At 37.6% G+C, this 22,909-nt stretch overlaps 1 protein-coding gene across 2 annotated transcripts in view; it reads left to right on the plus strand.

Moving 5' to 3' along the window:
- stxbp6 (syntaxin binding protein 6 (amisyn)) overlaps positions 1–17,847 on the plus strand; it is a 62,863-nt gene extending 45,016 nt beyond the window's left edge. The window contains exons 4-7 of one of the 2 annotated variants that reach the window (XM_058090332.2): positions 53–218; positions 6,916–7,014; positions 12,292–12,449; positions 16,549–17,847. In XM_058090332.2, the coding sequence (XP_057946315.1) occupies positions 53–218; positions 6,916–7,014; positions 12,292–12,449; positions 16,549–16,572 (447 nt within the window). In that variant the 3' untranslated portion in view covers positions 16,573–17,847. The remainder of the gene's footprint in view (positions 1–52; positions 219–6,915; positions 7,015–12,291; positions 12,450–16,548) is intronic. The other variant, XM_058090331.2, reaches the window with a different exon arrangement.
- Positions 17,848–22,909: the final 5,062 nt, after the last annotated feature.

Raw genomic sequence — 22,909 nt, forward strand, 5'->3', positions numbered from 1 at the left:
GAATTCTGAATTCTGCCGTTCCAGTTGAATTCTGACTTTGCTTCCTGCTAAGGACTCTCCGGAGTTCGACCTGACGTTCGACAACGCCTACGACCAGTGGGTCGCCGGTTCTGCGGGAGAGAAGTGCACCTTTGTCCAGATTCTTCACCACACCTGCCAGCGTTACATCCCCACACGGAAACCAGAGTTTGTCAACTGTCAGTCCAAACTGCTGGGAGGTGAGACCATTATTTAAAATTATGTCTATGTTTTGTGCAGTCTGAAGTAAATCAGGCAGTCTACTCTGGTGAAAATGCATGCTTCTTTCTTGTATGCTGCATCTGTGTTCTAAGTGTGAATCTTTGACACCTTGACAAATAACATTAACATGTCATTACGAGCCCCTATTTGGTACATAGTTTGCAGCAAAACTGTTACTTCCCCCTTTGGAATAACCTCATCATTACATCCATCTAATACATGTGAGGTGGAAACACAGCAATCTCAATACAACCTGGCGGCTCGGTTGGATGTAAATAGTTTCCTCATAAACTTAGGAAAGAAAGACGCTTCCCGCCCGGATAAATCAGATATTGATCTGTTTACCCTTGACTCTCATCTTTGAGCACTGTTCAGCTTTTGTATTATTCATGTAGTTGTGAATACAAACACATCCTCCCCCGGCTTGGCTCTTGCCTGAGCTCCATCAAACCACAAGCACCTTGGCTCCCGCATAGATATTTGCACAATGGCCGACAAACAGACTGCACTCACTTAACCTTCTCTCCTTGGTAACACTGTAGAGGAGAGTTGCTTGTAATGAGCTAAAGTTTTTTTTACAAGGTGAAGCTGTAGCATTTTCTATCCTATTACTGATATCGTTGTATACACTGTCTGAAAACATGCACCATCTGCACCACAATTTATCACCTCCTTTAAGTGCCAGAAACTGCTGTTTATTAGGTATGTATTAAGTGTTATTCTGTATTACTGTATTTCTTGTCAAGACACAACTTTGCGGGGAAATGGTGCTTTGGCTATCATGTTTATTACAGTACAGTCTTATCAAGGGATAATTCTACAGAAATGAAATATACTATAGATATAGATCTATACTTTAGAGCAGTGTTTTTCAACCTTTTTTGAGCCACGGCACGTTTTTTACATTGGAAAAATCTTGTGGCACACCACTAACCAAAAATGTTACAAAAGGTCACCACGACCTCACACGTGCATCAATAAGTCCATCGGAGGAACAAGGTAGGTGTTGCCACACGGACCAATATTACATTGCTCTGCCAGTCTTTACACCACAGACACTCCACAGTAGCCACGTTTACATGACGAGTTTTCTCTTTCCGAATGACTGGGAAACAATGGTATCCATGGAAAGAAATATTCCAATCTCTTGTCTACATGCGCCGTGAAAATCAACCAGAATAGTCAATGGGTAATGTGCAGTAAAACGTAAACATCAACATCACATGATACCGGCTTCCCCGGGTTTTTCTTTCACTTGTTGGAATAACTCCGTTTTGTCAGTTTTTCGTCTGTCCAGTCTTGAAATTTAGTTTGAATCAAAAACAAACTTTGCTTAGTCCAATGCCGATTGCTGGCCTCCATTTTTAAAACTGAAGAACGTCTGGAGCTGCGTGTTACGTCATATCTGAGCATGCGCTGAAAGAACGCACCCGGGATAAATTTAAACAGGAAAAGAGCACATTCAATCTTGCTAATATTTTATAATTAAACTCGGGACATGTTTCATATAGATATATATTTTCTTTTTTAATAAAACTGTACTTGTGAATAAAGTATAGAAGGGTTTAGATTCTGTTTCACAGATGGCGCTAATGCACACGAAAGCTGCTTGCCAACCGCCAATAAACAACAGAAGAAGAAAAACACCAGGGAGAAGAAGGCACCCTGACAACTTTCCGTTTGAGCGGGAAGATACCTCAATCGGATTGGGGAAAGCAATATTCCATCCCTGTTCAGTTCTTTCCGTTTTAGCAAATATACCAAATGCAATTTGAATATGTGGGTCCATATATTCATGGCTATTGACATAATATTTGCAAATGATGATTAATAAATGTTAAAGTGATATTGGATAATTCCTCACGGCACACCTGACGGTTTCTCAAGGTACACTAGTGTGCCGCGGCACAGCGGTTGAAAATCACTGCTTTAGAGTGGTCAATGCCTAGCTTGTATAGCTTTGTAGATTAACTATACACTGTTTTTCAGTCTTTTTAGCATTCACATTTCAGCAGGAGTTACTGCACCAGAGTAGACCACAACCCCTTATTGTTTGATTATGCTGTTTACAGTGCACCAAACAAACCATGCTATCAGAGCAATAGTTTGTTTTAGTGTGCCCACAGGGTAAGTATATGTACACAGTCGCTACATTACAGTTCCACATTGCACCGCCACTCTCTGTTTTATTTAATTATGGCTGTTTTGTGGTTTGAATTCGGCCTATTACTCATTTAAAATATGCATATTTAAAGGCAACTTAATGCTTTCCCTCTTTTATGACCTGTAAATGTTACAATGTTGTATTCTCGTGTTAAACGATGGCAATATGTCAAATAATGAGGTTTGCGCCTTTGGAAGTGAGCCCTGAAAGCAGTTTTGGATCGCTCTGCATGCTGTCTTTTACAACATGCTGTGTTTTGTCAACACCGAGTTCCATTGACATCAATGCAACCCGGGCTTCCTTATATGGGCATGCCCAGGCAAAAACTGTGCGTGCATAGAGTTTAGCATACAGCGAACACAGGGAATGTGACCAATCACAGTGCAGTGGAGTAAATTTCACAGACCATTTAACAATTAACAGTGATAAACGAGGGACAACTGTAGTAAGAAACTGATCAGGAATTGCATTAAGCTGACTTTTCTCAAGGTTGGCGCGCCCTAAGGATAAGAGAGGAGATCTTCTTTGTGTGTAAACGATGCTGAAGTTCCTTGGTGTGTACTGTGACAGGAGCCACAAGAGATGCCAGCTTTCCGTCCACCTCAGTTTAAGTCTCACACCAGTGCAAAACAAAGATCATGACGCTGCTCAGGTGTGGGACCATAACTGTGGGAGACTCATATCTGCTCAGACACTTCCTGTACCACCAATTTGGAATGTGCTTATTCATTAGTAGATTTTTTTTTTTTTTAGACAAATCTTACATTTTATCAGTTGAACATGAGGGCTGCACATTCCAGTTTCAAGGAGACTGGTAGAAACACATATAGGTAATATGCCTATCTACAGGCCTCATTCAAATGTCTAAATTGGGTTAAAAATGCCATTACTTTATCAGATATGTGAACAATATGTCGTTCAAATATGCCAATGAATGCACCACAAAAATCCCTGATGAATAAAAAAAACACACCCATGATAAGCCATGTCACAGCGAAAGCATTGTACTGGTGGCCTGATTTTACAGTGTTGCAAATTTAATGTCCTTCCCCAACCAAATTATTGAATTACTTAATTTTGGTCGGTAAACACAAGACTCACTCGAGACGTAGTTACGGCACAGCGCAAGGTGGGAGAATACACTGTTGTTGTCTCAATATTGACATGAAACAGTTGCGAAGCATTTGCTTTATTTGTCACTATGATTTCATTTAGTATTTTATGACTATTTTATGTGATTACATGTGCTCCGTGTCTAAGCTGAGTGACTTAGGAGTTCATTGAGGTGTATGACGATCTAACAGCTGGTCATCGATTTGAGCACAGACCTAAAACCTTGCTTTTTAATGCACAAGACTAGACACACACAAACTAAAAAGCACGTCTAAAAACCTCAAGGTAGGGCTTAACAAGAAGAAACTGATGTTTGGGTTGGTCACCTGTCCAGACACAGTCTCAAGTTCTTGTTTTTTAATGCACAAGATTAGACACATGCAATCCAGAAAATGATATGTAAATGTTACACTCAGGGGGGAAAAGGCTAATAGGCTAATAAATTGACAATAAAAGCACAAATACTGCAGATTTCAGAAAACAACAGATGGAATGATACAGCACTCTAAAAGAAGCAATGAAGTCTGTAAAATTAAATAATAAAAAAAAATAAAAAAATAGTTACAACTATAATGATGAGAATGGGAATATTAATGATCATTATAATGATGGTAATAATGATAAATATTATAACAATAATGATAATAACAATAATAATATTACAATGATAATAACAGGGGAAAACAAGACTGTGGCATGAACATGATTATATCTTGCAAAAAGGGGTAGGCACTTATAAGCTTTTGCTTCTGCCTACTCCTTTTGGGCTTGTGATCAGATAGCTGAATACAAATGTAAATAATGGAAAGTTATATTTTCATTGATGTAAGAAATGCACTGTAATGTTTCATATTTTTGCCCAAATAAATAAAAAAAAAACACCTGTTATGAAAGAAATATTTTCCCACTCTGTTCTGAATGGGTAGTGCAACATGTATGTGCTTATGTACAACAGAAACATAACAGTTATAAGACCTTTCACTTGGAACAAAGGCACCCTGTTCTTTTTAATTAAACTAATACACACTCACAGACACGGACATACAGTAGTTAAATTATGAATCACTCTTCTGTTGCCTGGCTAAGACATCCAGCCCTCCTTGCCAAGATTGGTTGCAAGCAGATCAGACCAATACACCAAATATACAGTTCATGGAAAGTTTTGTGATCATTGGGAACGCCTCCACAGCAATCTTATGAGGGAGAGGAACTCTTCACTTTAGAGACTTTGGCTGGAGGCATGACCGTTCTCTCCAACGCTGGCGCTGAAATTGCTTGAATAAAACTTGAAATTAAACTCTTTTTAATATTCAATGTCAAACCTTACTTGAAACTCGTAACATTATTTCAGAGCCAGTAGAACAAAAAAAATCTGAGTTCACCTTCCTAAGAAGGCAGGTCCAAACACATGACTGTCTAAAAACCTGAGGCCTACCTGTACATTAAATATGGTACATTTGAGGTGCTTAGATCAGTGCTTTTAAAAGTGTGGCACCTCTGACGTCTTCCCTACTCACCGAAAATACCATTTCACCATTTTAGTCTTCTCACAAAAAAGACCAGCTGACATAATGTTAATGATTCTCTGGTTAATATAAGTGAGTGTGTTGACAAGGACAAAGGCTGGAGACGACTTTGTCATCCGGATTGAGTGGGAATAACAGACACAGTTATTCATAATGGTTTTAAAAAGGTGTGGTGCTTGAAATTTTTGTTTTTCCTCTGTTAACCATGGTTACCTGCAAGGAAACACGTGCAGTCATTATTGCTTCGCACAAAAAGAGCTTCACAGGCAAAGATATGGCTGCTAGTAGGATGGAACATAAACCAACCGCTTAAGTTGAGAGTTTCAGTTGTTCTGTGCCTCAAAGTCCAGCAAGTGTCTGGACTATCTCCGACAATTGGTTAAGCTGCTGAACGGTAGCGAGCAGGTGTGGGTGCATCTGCACACACAGTGAGGCGAAGACCTTTGAAATGGGCCTGGTGTCAACAATGGTGCATGGAAGCCACTCCTCTCTGTGGAAGAACATCAGCAAAAGATGTATGTATTGGACTCCTGAAGTCTGGGGGAAAAACATTTTCTCTCTGAAAAGTTTGTCCAGAAAAGAAAAGCTGAGCTCTACCATCAGTCTTGTGTGATGCGAACAGTAAAGCATCCTGAAATCATTCATATGTGGGGCTGCTTCTCAGCTATGGGAGTGAGCTCATTCATATTCATGAATATTTGAATGGGACCAAAACAACCTCCGAAAGTAACTGCTTGCGACCACCCAACAACAGTTTAGTGATAAGCGGTGCCCCTTCCAAAAAGCGATAACTAAGTGGCTTGGGAAACAACGTAGTACAGTAAACCTCGGATATATCGGACTCGGATATATCTTAAATTCGCTCACAACGGACAGATAAAAAAGAACCGATTTTTCTGTAAGACATTTCCAATAAAAATTCATTGCATATATCAGATTTTTTATAACGGATTTCGCCTATTTCGGACAAAATCTCCAGTCCCGTTCCAATGCATTTCCATTAAATTTCCCTCGCATATATCGGATGGCCGCATCGTGGCGCTCCGATTCGCCGAATCGTGACAGGCCGCTATACGACGTCATTTGCAGCGTTGCCTGCGCGATTTATATTCACGTTTATTATTCAGATTTAGGACAAATATAAAAGTGAGTGACGTCAATAATACTAGCACAGCAGTGAATGAGATCTTAACCTCACTATTGGAAATAACGTAGGCCTGACGGGCGTAACAGGGCCTAGCTTAATTAACAATTTGTTATGCTCAGAGTCCAATAAAGTTAAATTCTCATTACCTTACGTCTCTTTTCATTGCCCAGTCCAGGTACACTGGAAACATAGTCAAGGAAGTGCCTTTTTATAATGGATAAAATCCGATTTACGCATATACCGGATATAAATCCGATATATGTGTAAAACGGACATTTTCCGGTATACGCATATAACGGATTTCGCTTATATCGGACAAAACCAGTGGGAACAATTGAATCCGATATATCCGAGGTTTACTGTAACATATTAACATTTGACAAAAAGATCTAAAAACACTGAAGCTGCAAACTTTGGGAAAACCAATATTTCTGTAATTCGGATTCCAGCATTACACTGACGAGAGACTTCCATACTGTGTTGATTCAGAACCAAAATGCGTGACTTAAATCCCTGTTCAATGTTCCATGTAACCAAACTGTAAAAAATATTAACCTAGTTGTGACTAGTATATTTATGACTCCAACTTTAAATCACAAGGTAACAGTTTTGAGGCCTCGCACTAAACTGATAACACCGACAACTGGTAACTCCTCCTGACTAATATTCCAATCTTTTTACACGCACACAAATTGATAATTCCTGTCAATATTTCTTCACCACAGAAGCCCAAGCTGTAGATTCAGTCATTGTCCGTTGCAAAGTGTTTATGAACAGAGTGAGGAAAGATCTGGTGGCTCAGCATAGTCATCTCCGAAAACGAGGTAAGACCCGCAGCATACAGAAGGAATGAAACCTCATCCTCGATATTTTTTATGTATAACAGGGGATGTTGTCTTTTAATAAAGCCTTGCTTCTGCCGCCTCTAAGGGCAAAACTGTGAGTGACCTCAGCTGTCATTTTTTTTTTTTTTTTTGAGGCAAACACTGTGGTTAATCTAACCGGATGCTCACGGCTAGCACAAGGTCAGATCCCCTTCCGATATGACTTGTCGCTGTGTGTCGCGCAGTAGGGGGTGTAGTACAAGCTGGAAGGGATTTGGAGGAGTTTATACCCAAAGGTTATTTGTGAGTTATGTTCACTGTCCAGGCCTTTCACTGTCAGCTCAGTGAATGCTGCAGAGGAGAATTATGCTCTGAAGGGCAGTGTGAGATGGAGTGTTCTTTGCTAATGGCTTGTGCGGTCGCTCTGTCTCGATGGTTTGAAAAATTTACTCAGCACAAACTATAATGATGAAAATGATGCCTTTTTAAATGCATATGTGTAAAGCTGACAGTTGAGCCACTTGTGAAAAGCAGGGAATTTCATGCTTTTGAATAGAAAGCAGCTATTTTTTTTTTTTTAGGTAAAGAGGCACATGAGAAAATTTGCAATGACAGACTCACAAAAGTTAGCATTTCAGGGGACATCTCAATAGACGGTACGTGAAACTTGAATATTACTTGGAGCTGTCAGTGTCTGCTTTGCTTCACAGTGTCAGAGTACATGTTGGAATACCAACATGTAACGGCAGCACTCGTGCATCCCCAGATTATAACACTATCAAGACCATGCTTGATTGCTTCTGATTAAGATGGCAGATGTTCAGTCATTCATTTCATTGTTGTTGCCAATGTACGTACATTATCTACTCATGCATTCATTCCTATTCTGCTTATCCTCACTAGGGTCACAGGGGTATGCTGGATCCTCGAGCAAGAGGCAGGGTACACCAAGTCAATCACAGGTCACATATAGACAACCATTCACACTGACACGGATACTTTTAGTGAACCTAACATGCATTTTTTTAATTAACATGGGAGGAACCCATAGAAAACCCATGCACGGGAAAACATGCAAACCACACAGAAATGCCCAAATATGTGATATGAAGCCAGAACTTCCAGATCCCCTGACTGTTCCACCATGCGGCCACATATTGCCTACTCTCAAATATGTAATTTCTATAGTACTATCATCCATTGAGAAGGTATACTAGATGTCTTCTAACACAGTGGCAGCGCACTTTTAATCTTAGTCCTTCCTCTTTGAAGGGTTTCCTCATTCATTTCTTGCATGAACATCAGTAGCTGAAGGCCCTTTGACAATATGCGCTTATTAAGGCAGATCATTTTGATGGAACTCGCTAATATTTGAGTGCACTGATTGTAAAAAAATCTGTCCTCTCACTTCCCTTCCGCCCACACATGCATGTTTTATACCCCGCAGCGTTATCCTTGCACAGCAGCGATAACATTGTGTCAAGTAGAAAGGAAACGTAGCGTGCCCTCTCTCATGTAGCGAGACGCTCTTCAAGTTAAACCGTGCTGCATGAGCCATCTTAAATGTAAATGTAGGCTGTCAGCAATTTGTCAAGCCAGTCGGATACATGTCCATGGCGTGCATGTGTTTATTCTATGCAATAACACAGGAGGGGAGCCTGCAATACACCTCTAATTGCCTCAGTTGCTGCTTTAGTCAAATTTACGTAAAGGAATTAACTGAATAGAATCAATTAATTTCAGGGTCAGTTTATCGTCTGCTCAAAAAGCTTTTTTTTGTTAATGTATTTCAACATTTTCACATTATAAAACCACCACCACACATACAGCAGTATATACTGACACATTAACAATGTAAAGGCACAAAAAAGGGGAGGGAAGCAAAACAACAAAAATATTATTATATTTCAGTGCTGCATTTACCATCAGTGGTGCCATTATCTTCTGACCTGTAAATGTTGTTACAATGTTTTTGTGTTAAATGGTGCCAAAGTGTCAGTGCACATTTGGAAGTGAGCCCTGAAAGGTTTTTGGATCGGTCCGCACGCTCGGTTTTGCAGTGTTTTTTCTAACACTGACTTCTGCTGACATTAGTACAATTAGTACTTCCTTATATGGGCTGCAGATTGCCTCCTTAATTACAAAGCGCCGGAAATTAGCATAATAGGTAATTTAACGTCTATAAGTTGCCGTGTTTTTCAGTTAATATGCCAAATTTTGGCTGAAATTTTGCTTTGTTTGGTTGGCGTTCAAAATGTGTACGGTTTGTACACGGCGTCAACTTAATATCACACGCACCGGGGAAAATGTTGCGATGCTTGCACATGATCGTGCAATGCAGTCTGGGCCTCTTTCACCCTTTTAGTGCAACAGCGTTTTTTTTATATCATTTCTCTGACTCCAGGGAGACATACACAACGTAACAAACACATTGGAGGCACAGAAGAGTAAGGCAATTGACCATACTTAGACAATGGTGCAAGACCTCCAAATGTTACAGTTTAAGGAGAAGATGTATAAAATACAACACACAGCCACGCTGTGTTGGCACAAAATGACCACTGACCATATCCCCTGACCTCATTACCCCTGACTTTCTCAAAGAGGTGGTGGGAAAAGTTACGCCATTCATGTAAATGAGACATGCAGAGCCATGCACCCGCATTGTTTACACTTATGCATTTGTGGTTAGATTGATTTTACATTCGTCAAATATGACAGCAGCACTATGTTGTTTTACTTTGTGATGGGGACGAGTGGTTAGCATGTTGGCCACACAGTTAGGAGATCGGGAAAATCTGGGTTTGAATCTCTTCTGGAGTTTGCATGTTCTCCCCATGCATGCATAGGTTTCCTCCCACATTCCAAAAACATGCTAGGTTAATTGGCGACTCCAAATTGTCCATAGGTATGAATGTGAGTGTGAATGGTCGTTTGTCTATATGTGCTCTGTGATTGGCTGGCGATCAGTCCAGTTTGTACCCCGCTTCTCGCCCGAAGTCAGCTGGGATAGGCTCCAGCATACGTGACCCTAATGAGGATAAGCGATAGGAAAAAATGGATGGATTGATTGTCGTTGTCCAAAGGGTGTCCACTACAGGTAAAAGGATGTTAAATGTTCACTTGTTCACCTGTTATGTTTTTGACATTATTTTTGTAAAACTGTGTGTTAGAAAGTCTTTAACATGCACAGATTAAGCATAGATTTTTTTTTTAAACAAAAAAAAGCATAATCTCGTCTCCTGTCCTTCCCGCTTTGCAAAACTACGTAAAATTGATGTTAAATGTTCAGTTCTTAATTCATTTGTCATTTGTAATTATGTTTGCATTATTTTGTGCATGTAAAACTATAATTTGACAGTATTTTTTTTTTTAGCTGTAAGAAATATCTTGTCTCGCATGTGACGATGCTCAAGCTTGCAATCCCACCAGTGACCCGCCTAAATCACATGGAACCGAACTGCAATGTCTTCCAACAACAAAGATGATCAGCTTCTCCATTCCAGTCAAAATTGAAGCGGTGCAACATAATCTCCTCCCACGCGGTCCATTCAGCTCCTTCCCTTGCTCTCCTAGGTCCGTCCCCACCCTGCTTCTCTGTAATTATATTCTCCATGATGGGGGGAGCCCACGCTGCAAGCGCGTCTCTGAATGAATGGCGACGAGGTGCCTCAGGAGAAAATGGAGGCCGAGTGAAGACAAATAAATGGAGATGTTCTCCGAGTGCTCACTTCTGGAGGGTGGGAGTTACACTGAGATGATTGTGATGATGGGAGTATTATTTCCTGGACGCCCCAGAAGGACGAGGAGGAGGATTAAAAGGAATTTGGCTCAAGTTGAAAAGGTCTGTGTGGACTCTAAGACGAACTGTCCAGACAGGAAGTGTGCCTCCTCTGAAATTACTTAATCAAATTAACATCCTTTGAAGGAATACCAGCTGTCTCGTTCCCTGCGGTTCTTCCTGGCTGTCACACAACATGCAATGTGTTGGAATTGCCGGGAATATTTCCATAAACAGGCTCGCTATCCACAGAAGCATCTTCATGAGATGACAGATGACGTCCAGACGAGAACACAGCTGCAGAATCGCAGGACAGAGTCTGGCCGTTAGCATAGCATAGTAGCGCTCTTGACATGCTGCAGACCAACTGTCAGAGGAGAATCCTCACTGGGGCTTCAATGACTACATCTGATCCTGTCTTTGGTCCCATAAAAATGCATTTGCAGCTTGGAAGTGAATGCCACACCAACATTAGACAACCAGAAGACTGAAGAAGGTCATTACCACACAGAGGAGTGCCTGAGGGATTCCCCCCTGCAATATCGCCACTTAGCAGTCTGCAGTTTGACACCCCTACACAACCTGAAGCTCCATTGAAGGAGCCAGTAACAGACCATTACTTTTTAATGTCCCGTGTTTGGTGCTCTTGAGCAAATTATGAGTATTTTTTTCCGTCTGATGGTTATTGGACTGTAAGTGGACTGCATTTGGCAACAGTAACAATCTTGATTTGGGTCAGTTGGGTCCTCTGGATTAGGGAAGGTGACAGGAAATATTATTTTGCCTGTACCACTTGACTTTTTTTTGTTCCATAACTACATACACCCTGGATTGGTCGCCAGCCAATCACAGTCAAGAGGTTATGACAGTGTGAATACCTGACAGAAAATTACATTTAATCCATATTTGTGTTTAGATTTGGGGGTTTAAAGGCTGTGGTTTTTGTAACTTTTGATCAGGTGATGACTTAAAATTTAAAAACTATACATTTTTTTGAGTCATTTGGCAGTGTTCATGTGGATAGGATTCCACCTAAGAACTGGAACACACTGATAAATAGATAGACTTTTTTTATTGTCATTGCACAATAACACAGCAGTGAAATTGCCAACCAAATGTCGTTGCCTGGCACATAAATAATGTGGAGAATAAATAGATGACATCAAATATGAACAATGTACAGCATAAACAGTAATTTGTACAAATAATTATATATAAATAAATACATAAAATAATCACAATAATAAGAAACACTGAACTGGCACAATTGAAATGAGAGGAAAACCTAGAAAGAAAGATGTGAAAATGCATGATATGCTGCGCCATGAGACGAGAGGTTAATTTGCTACATATTACCTCCAAGAAAATAAGCTTGAAGAAAAGTCCCTTCCAATACCAGTGGCTCATTTTTCATTCCTGTTGCACTAATCACATCCATTCCTTTTTGTCTTCCACTTTTCCCCCTTCCTTTTTCCTCCCCTTCCCCCGACCTGCAGGTAACAGTATACTCCACTCAGCCGCCGACAGCGTGACCAGCGCCGTACAGAAGGCCAGCCAGGCTCTGAACGAGCGAGGTGAGCGATTGGGCAGGGCTGAGGAAAGAACTGCCGACATGATGAACAGCGCCGAACAGTTTGCTGTCACAGCACACAAGGTGAGGCGGTCGTCCTACTTGAGATGCATTGGAATATCTTATCCGCTTGTCTGCTGTTGGGAATTCTGGGAAAAGTCAAAAGATAATGAATTCACTTGTAAATACGGTAGAAGCACTCAGGTCTTAGAATGCTTGTCGCTGCCTATTTTTTGGATTAAAAATAAAAGAACGGGAATAATGACCATCCACCCTCGGCCATCTCTGTGTGGAGTTTGCATGTTCTACCCGTGCATGCGTGGGTTTTCTCCGCGTACTCCGGTTTCCTCCCACATTCCAAAAACATGCTAGGTTAATTGGCCACTCCAAATTGTCCATAGGTATGAATGTGAGTGTGAATGGTTGTTTGTCTATATGTGCCCTGTGATTGGCTGGCCACCAGTCCAGGGTGTACCCCGCCTCTCACCCCAAAAAGACAGCTGGGATAGGCTCCAGCACCCCCGCGACCCTCGTGAGGAAAAAGCAATAGAAAATGAATGAATGAATGAATGAATAATGACCAAACATACTGTGGAGTTGCATCATCACCTCTTTGTACTTTTCACATAAAAAAGTAAGACCTATAAATACGTCTTTGGTAGCGAATTAGTAAATAATTTATCATTAACAGTATATCTACATTATCATTAGTAATATTGCCATTAATATTGTCAACTCATTCTTGTCATATGTGACTTGTTTTCCCTCTGCTACCTACTACATTTTCTATTCTATGGTTAGCGCCGCACAATGGTCGAGTGGTTAGCATGTTGGCCACACAGTTAGGAGATTGGGAAGACCTGGGTTTGATTGTGTGTGTGTGGGGGGGTTACTCCGGTTTCCTCCCACATTCCAAAAACATGCTAGTTCAATTGGCAACTCCAAATTGTCCGTGTACCCCGCCTCCTGCCCGAAGTTAGCTGGGATAGGCTCCAGCATACCAACGCAATGAATGAATGTTCTATGGGTATCATCAAATTTCTTTCCCTTATTTAGCCCCAAAATCCCATTCAAATGCTTGCTTAGCTTGTTTTTTTTTATTTTATTTTGCGAGATAGTTACACATTGTATGTTTTATTCTTGTATTGGTCAAAATGTGGCCTGTCCATATTAACTAGTTTGCATGTTATGCAAGCTTTGCTCTTTTTTCTGTTTTAACATAGCATGCTCATTATGTACCCCCATTTACATTGTCCTCTATTTGTTCCTCATCTCTAAACTAATGATTTGCATACTGCTCAATTTAGGTATTAACATCATTTTTTTCCACTCCAAAACATTGTAGCTGATTATTATCCTTACACTGCAGGTGTCTGTCTAATGGTGTAATACATCACACACGCCAGCCAGGGAGCCATGCATGCACTTATGCATTAAGCATATGCATGCGACACCAGTGATCGCATTTTGCTGATTTTTTTTTTTGCCAGTGATTTTATTTTGCCGAACTCTTCCATGTGCCTACAAATTGTAAATCCCATCAAAATGATCTTAATGCACAGTGTGTGTTGTGCAGTGTAATTAGGAAGGAGCGGTCTAATTTAGACATTTAAAGAGGCGTAAACAAAAGCTCTTTTACGGATCACTGATGAGCTTTCATGGGGCAGGATGTATTTTAAACACATTTACTCATTTCAAACATTTGACAATAACACTTAAAACACTTAAAGTGTGAGACCTGCAGTCACTGAGGGTCACCTTGCATCTTCTCACTTGTGGAATTCCGTGCAAGATGTTGCAATGAGAATGGTTCGCTCCTGTGTGTCACTCTGCTACCCCCGTCTGTCCATCCTCAGTACTCCACTTCGCTTGGTATTCCTGCTACCTAACATACTTCTTGCGTGTGTGTGTGTGTGTTTTGTGTGTGTTTCACTGTCAACCCCCCCACACCACCCCCAAACCGTGCACAGCTCCACATTAGATCTGTAGTCATGGTCATCTCTCAAACACGCCTCCAGCTAAGCCCATTAACGCTTGTTAATGACACCAATAGAGTTTTCTGTCATTGCCTGAATAAAAAAAAAAAAACCTTGAGGACCACTGCTCGCTGCCTTCCACCATTCCTTCAGCTACCTTTTCCCATGGTGCACAGATTTGTTACCTGCATGTCCTAATTATTCCATTGTACGTCTTAACAATCTAAATATGCTGTGCCTTCCTCTAGTTCAATACTATTATCTCCTACAGTAGCCAAATTAAATCTATATTATGACAGTATTATATACATTTAAATAATATTTAAATGTGTATTATGTAAGTGCTGTGAGGGACAAATTATTCTATATTCTAATTAAACTTAAAACAAATTAAATAAAAAAGTTTATAACTGTATCACCCATTTTTTAATGTGCTTTTTTGGTCTTTTTAATATATCTTTGTAAAACATGTAATAAAATGTTGTTAATAATGTGTTAATAAATGCAAGAAAGACATTGTGTAAGCATATTGGAAATAAAATACAAAATTAACATTGCCATCTAATACCATATATCTATTATTATTATTATACACATTTTTATATAATATACATTAATATATTCATAACACTTAAATAATATATTTATGTTTAAATATATATATTTTTGATATTTTTTGATATATGTAATTAATTTTAAAATATGTTTATACAACATTTTTTTCTTCAAAATTGATTTTAATGCTATAAAGTATACATTATTGTGGATTATTATTATGATATATTATTTGGGGTGAAAACAAATTTTCAAAATACAACATAAAATGCATCCTCACAAATAAAAATAAATAAACGTGTTAATATATTCATAACACTTAAATAATATATTTATGTTTAAATATATTTATATTTGATATTTTCATCGTAATTAATGTTAAAATATGTTTATACGGCAATTTTTATTTCTTCAAAATTGATTTTAATACTATAAAGTATACATTATTGTGGATTATTATTATGATATATTATTTGGGGTGAAAAAAAATATTGAAAATGCAACATAAAATGCATTCTCACAAATAAAATAAATAATAAACGTGTCTATGATAAACACCTGCTATTATACACATTTTAATATAATATACGTTAATATATTCATAACACTTAAATAATATATTTATGTTTAAATATATTTATTTTTGATATTTTCATCATAATTAATGTTAAAATATGTTCATACGGCACATTTTTTCTTCAAAATTGATTTTAATGCTATAAAGTATACATTATTGTGGATTATTATTATGATACATTATTTGGGGTGAAAACAAATATTGAAAATGCAACATAAAATGCATTCTCACAAATAAAAATAAATAAACGTGTTAATATATTCATAACACTTAAATAATATATTTATGTTTAAATATATTTATATTTGATATTTTCATCGTAATTAATGTTAAAATATGTTTATACGGCAATTTTTATTTCTTCAAAATTGATTTTAATACTATAAAGTATACATTATTGTGGATTATTATTATGATATATTATTTGGGGTGAAAAAAAATATTGAAAATGCAACATAAAATGCATTCTCACAAATAAAATAAATAATAAACGTGTCTATGATAAACACCTGCTATTATACACATTTTAATATAATATACGTTAATATATTCATAACACTTAAATAATATATTTATGTTTAAATATATTTATTTTTGATATTTTCATCATAATTAATGTTAAAATATGTTCATACGGCACATTTTTTCTTCAAAATTGATTTTAATGCTATAAAGTATACATTATTGTGGATTATTATTATGATACATTATTTGGGGTGAAAACAAATATTGAAAATGCAACATAAAATGCATTCTCACAAATAAAAATAAATAATAATATACGTTAATATATTCATAACACTTAAATAATATATGTTTAAATATTTATTTTTGATATTTTCATTGTAATTAATGTTAAAATATGTTTATACGGCAATTTTTTTTCTTCAAAATTGATTTTAATGCTATTATTATTATATGTTAATTGGGGTGAAAACAAATATTCAAAATGCAACATAAAATGCATTCTCGAGAATAAAAACAAAGTTGATGTTAAGAAAGCCAGTATTTGAAGTAAGGATGGTTGTCGTGTGTATACGCTACAAACCCCGCCTCCTACTGTGTTTTTCTGCAGCTTGCCATGAAGCACAAGTGTTAAAAGAGCCACTGCCAAAACCAACTGTGGGCTCGGCAGGGGTGGGATGGGTCCTCGCCAATTGCCCATCGCCGTCCAGGATGCGGACCCTGGGATATTTGTTGTGTTTTTGGGAAAAGACATTCTAATATTTGCGTTATTGCATTCGGAGATGAAAGGAGGAAGCTGTTGACTTGAAGCCATTTCACGAAAGTCTGTCTAATCCTCTTCTCACGCTGATAAGTTGTACGATTTTTTTTTTATTGCCGTTTTCATCATTTGTCGTTTTATGCACAAAGCAACGATCATATGGTTTGATCCGGGAGACTCCCAGAGACGTTTCCTGTTCCGAAACCGTCCCCACATTAACAATACGACTACATTCCCAGTCGGCAAATAATCGTATGCGTAACCCACAAGAGTCCATGGATGCTCCCTTTTGGATTGTTGGGGATTTCTTTAAATTGGGGTTTCCCGAACTTTTCAAGAACCACATTTGACTAAAATGCAGTACATCAGGTCTTACAATAACAGTGTTGTACTGTATACTCGTGTCCATGGACCAAAGAAAATAACACATCATTTCACCATAACTCACCCATAACAATTGGGAAACCATGCTTTAAGCTGTGGATTTGTCCATTATTCCATAATATGTGAAAGCAGTATTTATAAATACAATATCACATTTGTATCGTATTAACCTGTAATATTTATACATGCAAACCAACCAGCTGGCACTAAATAGTCATAGCTTTTCTTCCTGTCACTCACACACACACACACACACACACACACCACTGGACTCTAGAGTGAAAATATTTTTTATTTCAATCTTCCAGTTGCTGAAAATGTGATTTTTATTATTATTATTTTCCAAAATATGTATTTGTTTTTGTTTCTTCACAGACGGCTTATATTCGGGTTAATACACTAACCACAAGTCAGACTGAAACTTATTCCCTGTTGACCCTGACCCCGAGTTGGGGGTATCTTGCTTGAAGTTATGTTGTCCATTATTTCTAAATATATAAAAAAAACAGTATTTATAAGTAAAAATATCACTTATTGACCTGAAGGTAGGACTATAATCTGAAAGATAAGATACATTTATCCCACATTCTGGAAATTTCACGACTAGTATACAATTTACATATATGCAGGATAGAGAATAAACAAAAGGCCGGTCGTCTTATATTTGGGCTTTCTTTAATTAATATTTGTGCATACAAACTAACAGCTGGGGCTAATTCCCCTTATTCCCAAGCAAGTCATAGCTTTTCTTCCTGTCACTCTCTCACACACACACACACACCACTGGACTCCAGAGTGAAAATATTTTTTATTTCAATCTTCCAGTTGCTGAAAATGTGATTTTTATTATTATTGTTATTATTTTCCAAAATATGTATTTGTTTTTGTTTCTTCACAGACGGCTTATATTCGGGTTAATACACTAACCACAAGTCAGACTGAAACTTATTCCCTGTTGACCCTGACCCCGAGTTGGGGGTATCTTGCTTGAAGTTATGTTGTCCATTATTTCTAAATATATAAAAAAAACAGTATTTATAAGTAAAAATATCACTTATTGACCTGAAGGTAGGACTATAATCTGAAAGATAAGATACATTTATCCCACATTCTGGAAATTTCACGACTAGTATACAATTTACATATATGCAGGATGGAGAATAAACAAAAGACCGGTCGTCTTATATTTGGGCTTTCTTTAATTAATATTTATACATACAAACTAACAGCTGGGGCTAATTCCCCTCATCCCCAAGCAAGTCAAAGGTTTTTTTCCCGTCACACACACACATGCGGCAACGACCTGGAGAGACTCAGAGACTCGTTCAAGCCCAAAGTATGAAATCATTTTTTTTGTCGTCTTATATTCGAGTCAATATGGTATAGTTCACCAACCACAATGGAGACTGAAACATATACTGTATATGTCAACTCTAGCCCGCACTGGAAGAACAGAATATTTTCCGTATTGGAGAATTGATGTTCCCAGAAGGCCTGTCGCTCGGAGCTTCTGCGTTGTGAAAAGCAGTAACACATGCAAACCTTCAGTAGAGCTGATGCTTCCTTGCCATGCGTCCCATGGAGTGTTTTCAATTCAGTGGCTCTCAAAATGGCTTCTTGTGTAAACTTTGGTCCATCTCAAAACACAATGTGTCGTATTTGTGCTATCTTTGAAGGCTACTTGGCTTCCTCGCTGATAACGACGCCGCCACTTGCAGTCAGGATGTTGTTGATTTGTAATATTTTTCTTTTATATTGTACATTTTCTAATCGATGACGTTTCAACGCGCTGCCAGTTCAGTGGAGTTCGGCTCTTTTAATAGGAAGTGTGGCCTAAAAAACTCAGTGTGCGCTTTCAACTCCTCTGTATAACACAAAGACTTTGGATGTTTTATTGTTTTCATAATAAAAAGATGTCTAATCCAATTATGTGTCATTATTATATCATAACCATGCAAGAGAAGTTTTCCCATCAATGTTATTGCATTTGCAGTCACTTTGTACTATAATGTACTATATTCAAATCATGAATAAATTATCAATAATTCCAATACGAATAGTATTGGTCAGTTTAGTTGAGGTTTTGTTTTGTTTTTTTTTTTGCTTTTATGTATTAATTTGCAGAAAAAATAACCTTTTTTTTTGAATGGATAACAATTAAAAAAATTGAAAAACATGTTCTTTGGTCAAACAAACAGCCTATTTCTCGACTTCTACAGGAAAAATAGAGGAAAAAAGGTAGACCAAGACGCAAATGGATAAATAACTAGAATGGATATATGCTATCAGAACTGCAAATTAGCTAAAAAAAAAAAAAAAAAAAATGATGCGACTGACAAACCATGACCTCCAGCCTTCAGCAAGAAGATGAAACCAAATGATGAAAAAAAAAACTTGAAAGATTTGAATTTGGATTTACAGTACAGTTTTTTTTGCTAGATAGGACACATGATATTAATTTCATATAAATTCTGTAATATTGATAAATATGAGATTGATCAATTAAAAAGTTTGGTTTCAAAATTATCTACTGTATATTATATTTGTTATATAAATATATGTAGCCAATTGTACATGTACAAATTTGTGTGTGTATTTACTACAGTAAAGTCTCGTTATATCGATATCGGTTATAACGAATTACTACTTATTACGATACTATTTTCATTTCCCGGCAAATTTCTAGTCTTTTATGATATAATTAGCTCCGTTAGTACGATACACGGTTATTATGATAATCCGGTTACTAGGATGCCCTTTTCATCTCCCACCAGCCAATTTGGTCTGCTTATATCGATACAAAAGCAGCTTAAATCAATCTTTGCTTAAGGATTTCAATACCAAAAAAGAACACGGCGAACGGCTGCTTCCAGTCAACTTTATTTTTCACACTTCCACCACCAGAGCGCAGCACACACACCGATTCCCGCACTTCCTGGTTCACAGGTCATGCTCAACCTGCCCCACATAGCTGGCCAAACACATGCCTGTATAGAATCTATACACACGAGAGAAACCACGAACGCAGTTGGTTCTTCTGTTGCAGGCATGTGTTTGGCCAGCAGACATTGTTCTATACTATAGAACAATGTTCTATACTATAGAACAATGTCGAGTGCATTATTGCCCACTTTTAATGCAGTTCGGCGCAGGATCGGATATATGGATAGTCCGGTTATATCGGTATTTTTTCCGACTCCCGAGAATATCGATATAACGAGACTTTACTGTATATATGTGTATATTTAGTTCAAAATTCAAAAACACTTTAGTTACATCAGGGGTCTCAAACACGCGGCCCGCGGGCCAAATGTGGCCCGCAGGACACTAGTTTGAGACCCCCGCCTTGATATGAAAGTTTAATGTTAGTGCAGCCCGCGCAAGTTTGATATGGATGCTGTATGGTATCATGTACCCAGAAAAAATTATTACGTTTGATTAATGTTCATGTTAAAGGTTAAATAACTGTTAATAGTTATCCTCCCTATCCGTGTGGAAGTGGTAAGTTTTTGGCTATTTAAGTTTAAAGGAAATAACTTGAAGGCTACCGTTTAGGTTGCTAGCTCTCTCCTTTGTGAGTTAGCATGTGTCTCAAGATCCTGCAGTTGCGCAATATGTTGTAAATAAAAAGAGTATAAATGTGACTATAGTCGTGTTTTGTCATGTCTACAGGGCTCTAATAATGCTTGTTCATTTTAATCTGAAAAAAATAATTTGTCTACCCACCAACTATATGTGGTTTCTTAAGTTTTTATTATTTGCTGTTTTATTATTATTATTATATTTATTTATTACTGATTGATTGATTTTCTTTATTCTTGATTTATTTATTTTTCATCTTATTTTGTGCAGAAAAATAAAAATTAAGATATTTGAGAACAGTGGAATGTTTTATCAGAGCTTTTCTTGTAGAAAATCGAAACCAAAGCACTGAAAAAGTTTGTATATTTTTCTGTTTTTAATAAATGCGTTGTTTTTTTTTGGAAAACCTGATGCGGCCCAGTCTCACCCAGACCCTACCTCCAGTGGCCCCCAAGTAAATTGAGTTTGAGACCCCTGATTTATATATATATGGAAATGAAAATATAGCAACAACAATTAAAATAGAGGGAAATTATTGCTTTTTTGTTCTGTTACTGAACCATTTCTACTCTCTCATCAATGGTGTGTATTTTGGGGCAAACCATTCCACTGGATGCACTGAGGGTCATTTTCAAGTTATTTATTGCCAAGCGTTTGTACTGTTTCCTACTAAATTGTCCTGCGAGCTCATTTCTTTTTGCGTGCCATGATGTGGCAGCATCATTGATCCAGCTGCGTGGCCCCTCCAGCGTGTTAGCCCTGTACGAGGAAAACAGATTGGCTACAAATAAGCGGCGACATGTAATCTTTCCTTCCTGCGGGACCAATCTAAGCCTTGACTCCATCTTGAACTGAGTCTATCAGCCCGCTTTATAGAATGCATACATCTAAATACTTGCTTCCCTTAATTCAGACGCAACTACACTCTCAGATGCAAGTTTGGAGACGTTTTTTCATGCTGTGAAATGATAAGGTGTTTTACAAACTTTTGACTGTTACTGTACGTGTAGCATCTACGTACAAAACCTGACTAAATTTTTTGCACTTTTAACATTTTTAACACGTAGCCCTTTTTATTACAATTCCAATACAAAACAGGGCCACACGAAAATAAATTTCTGGGGATCACAATAGATGAAAATATGAGCTGGAAACCTCATATTACAAATATACAACATAAGGTGGCTAGAAATATTTCAGTATTGAACAAAGCAAAATTTGTTCTCAATCAGAAATCACTCCACACTATTTATTGCTCTCTGGTTCTACCATATCTTACTTATTGTGTGGAAATATGGGCTGATAACTATAAAAGCAATCTTCACTCGCTAAATGTACTGCAAAAAAGGTCAGTAAGGATAATTCATAATGCCGCCTACAGAGAACATAGTAACTCCTTATTTCTAAAATCACAAATACTTCAACTTGCTGATATAGTTCATCTTCAAACAGCTAAAATAATGCATAAGGCTAAAAACAACCAATTAGCTAAAAATGTCATCCAATACTTCTCTACAAGAGAGGAGAAATATGATCTCAGGGAAGAAGTACATTTGAAACACTTCTATGCTAGGACTACGTTATGCTAGCCATAGCATTTCAGTATGTGGAATCAAACTATGGAATGGATTGAGTAAGGACCTCAAACAATGCACAACGATGAGCCAATTCAAGAAACAATACAAGCAGTTGATGTTTGCTAAATACAAGGATGAAGAGTCTTGAACCAGTCATGATGTGCTATATATATCACTATATTGACACTTACTATGGTACCCATTATGGCATTGGATGCTCATATCACCTTGTACTTCGGTACGAGGTACATTATTTAAAAAAAAAAAAAAAAACTTAAACTGTATTATGGAAAGCAGGAAGTGAACAAATGTAACAGTTAGTGATTATAAAAGTACCAGATGGAGGGGTAGGATTTAATAAGCTTTGCTTCTTCCTACTCCTTTTGGACATGTGGAACTGTGAACTGATTATGGGATGCACTCAATTGTAATCTGATGCATGTTCAAATGAAATTAAACCATTACCATTACCATTACATGCTTAAAGTGATCCATAGCACAGAAATCATATTGGGCCACTTAATTGATGCCATAAAAGGATATTTCATTGCTTACAGTTGATTAATTCAATTCAATTCAACTTTATTTATATAGCGCCAAATCACAACAGTTACATATGTCAACACATGAGGGTCACAAATGACCCTAAATTAAAAACCCCACTTGAG

This window comes from Doryrhamphus excisus, linkage group LG14, assembly GCF_037039965.1.
Source record: "Doryrhamphus excisus strain RoL-2023G ecotype Guam linkage group LG14, RoL_Dexc_Guam_v1.1, whole genome shotgun sequence".
NCBI classification, from domain to species: Eukaryota; Metazoa; Chordata; class Actinopteri; order Syngnathiformes; family Syngnathidae; genus Doryrhamphus; species Doryrhamphus excisus.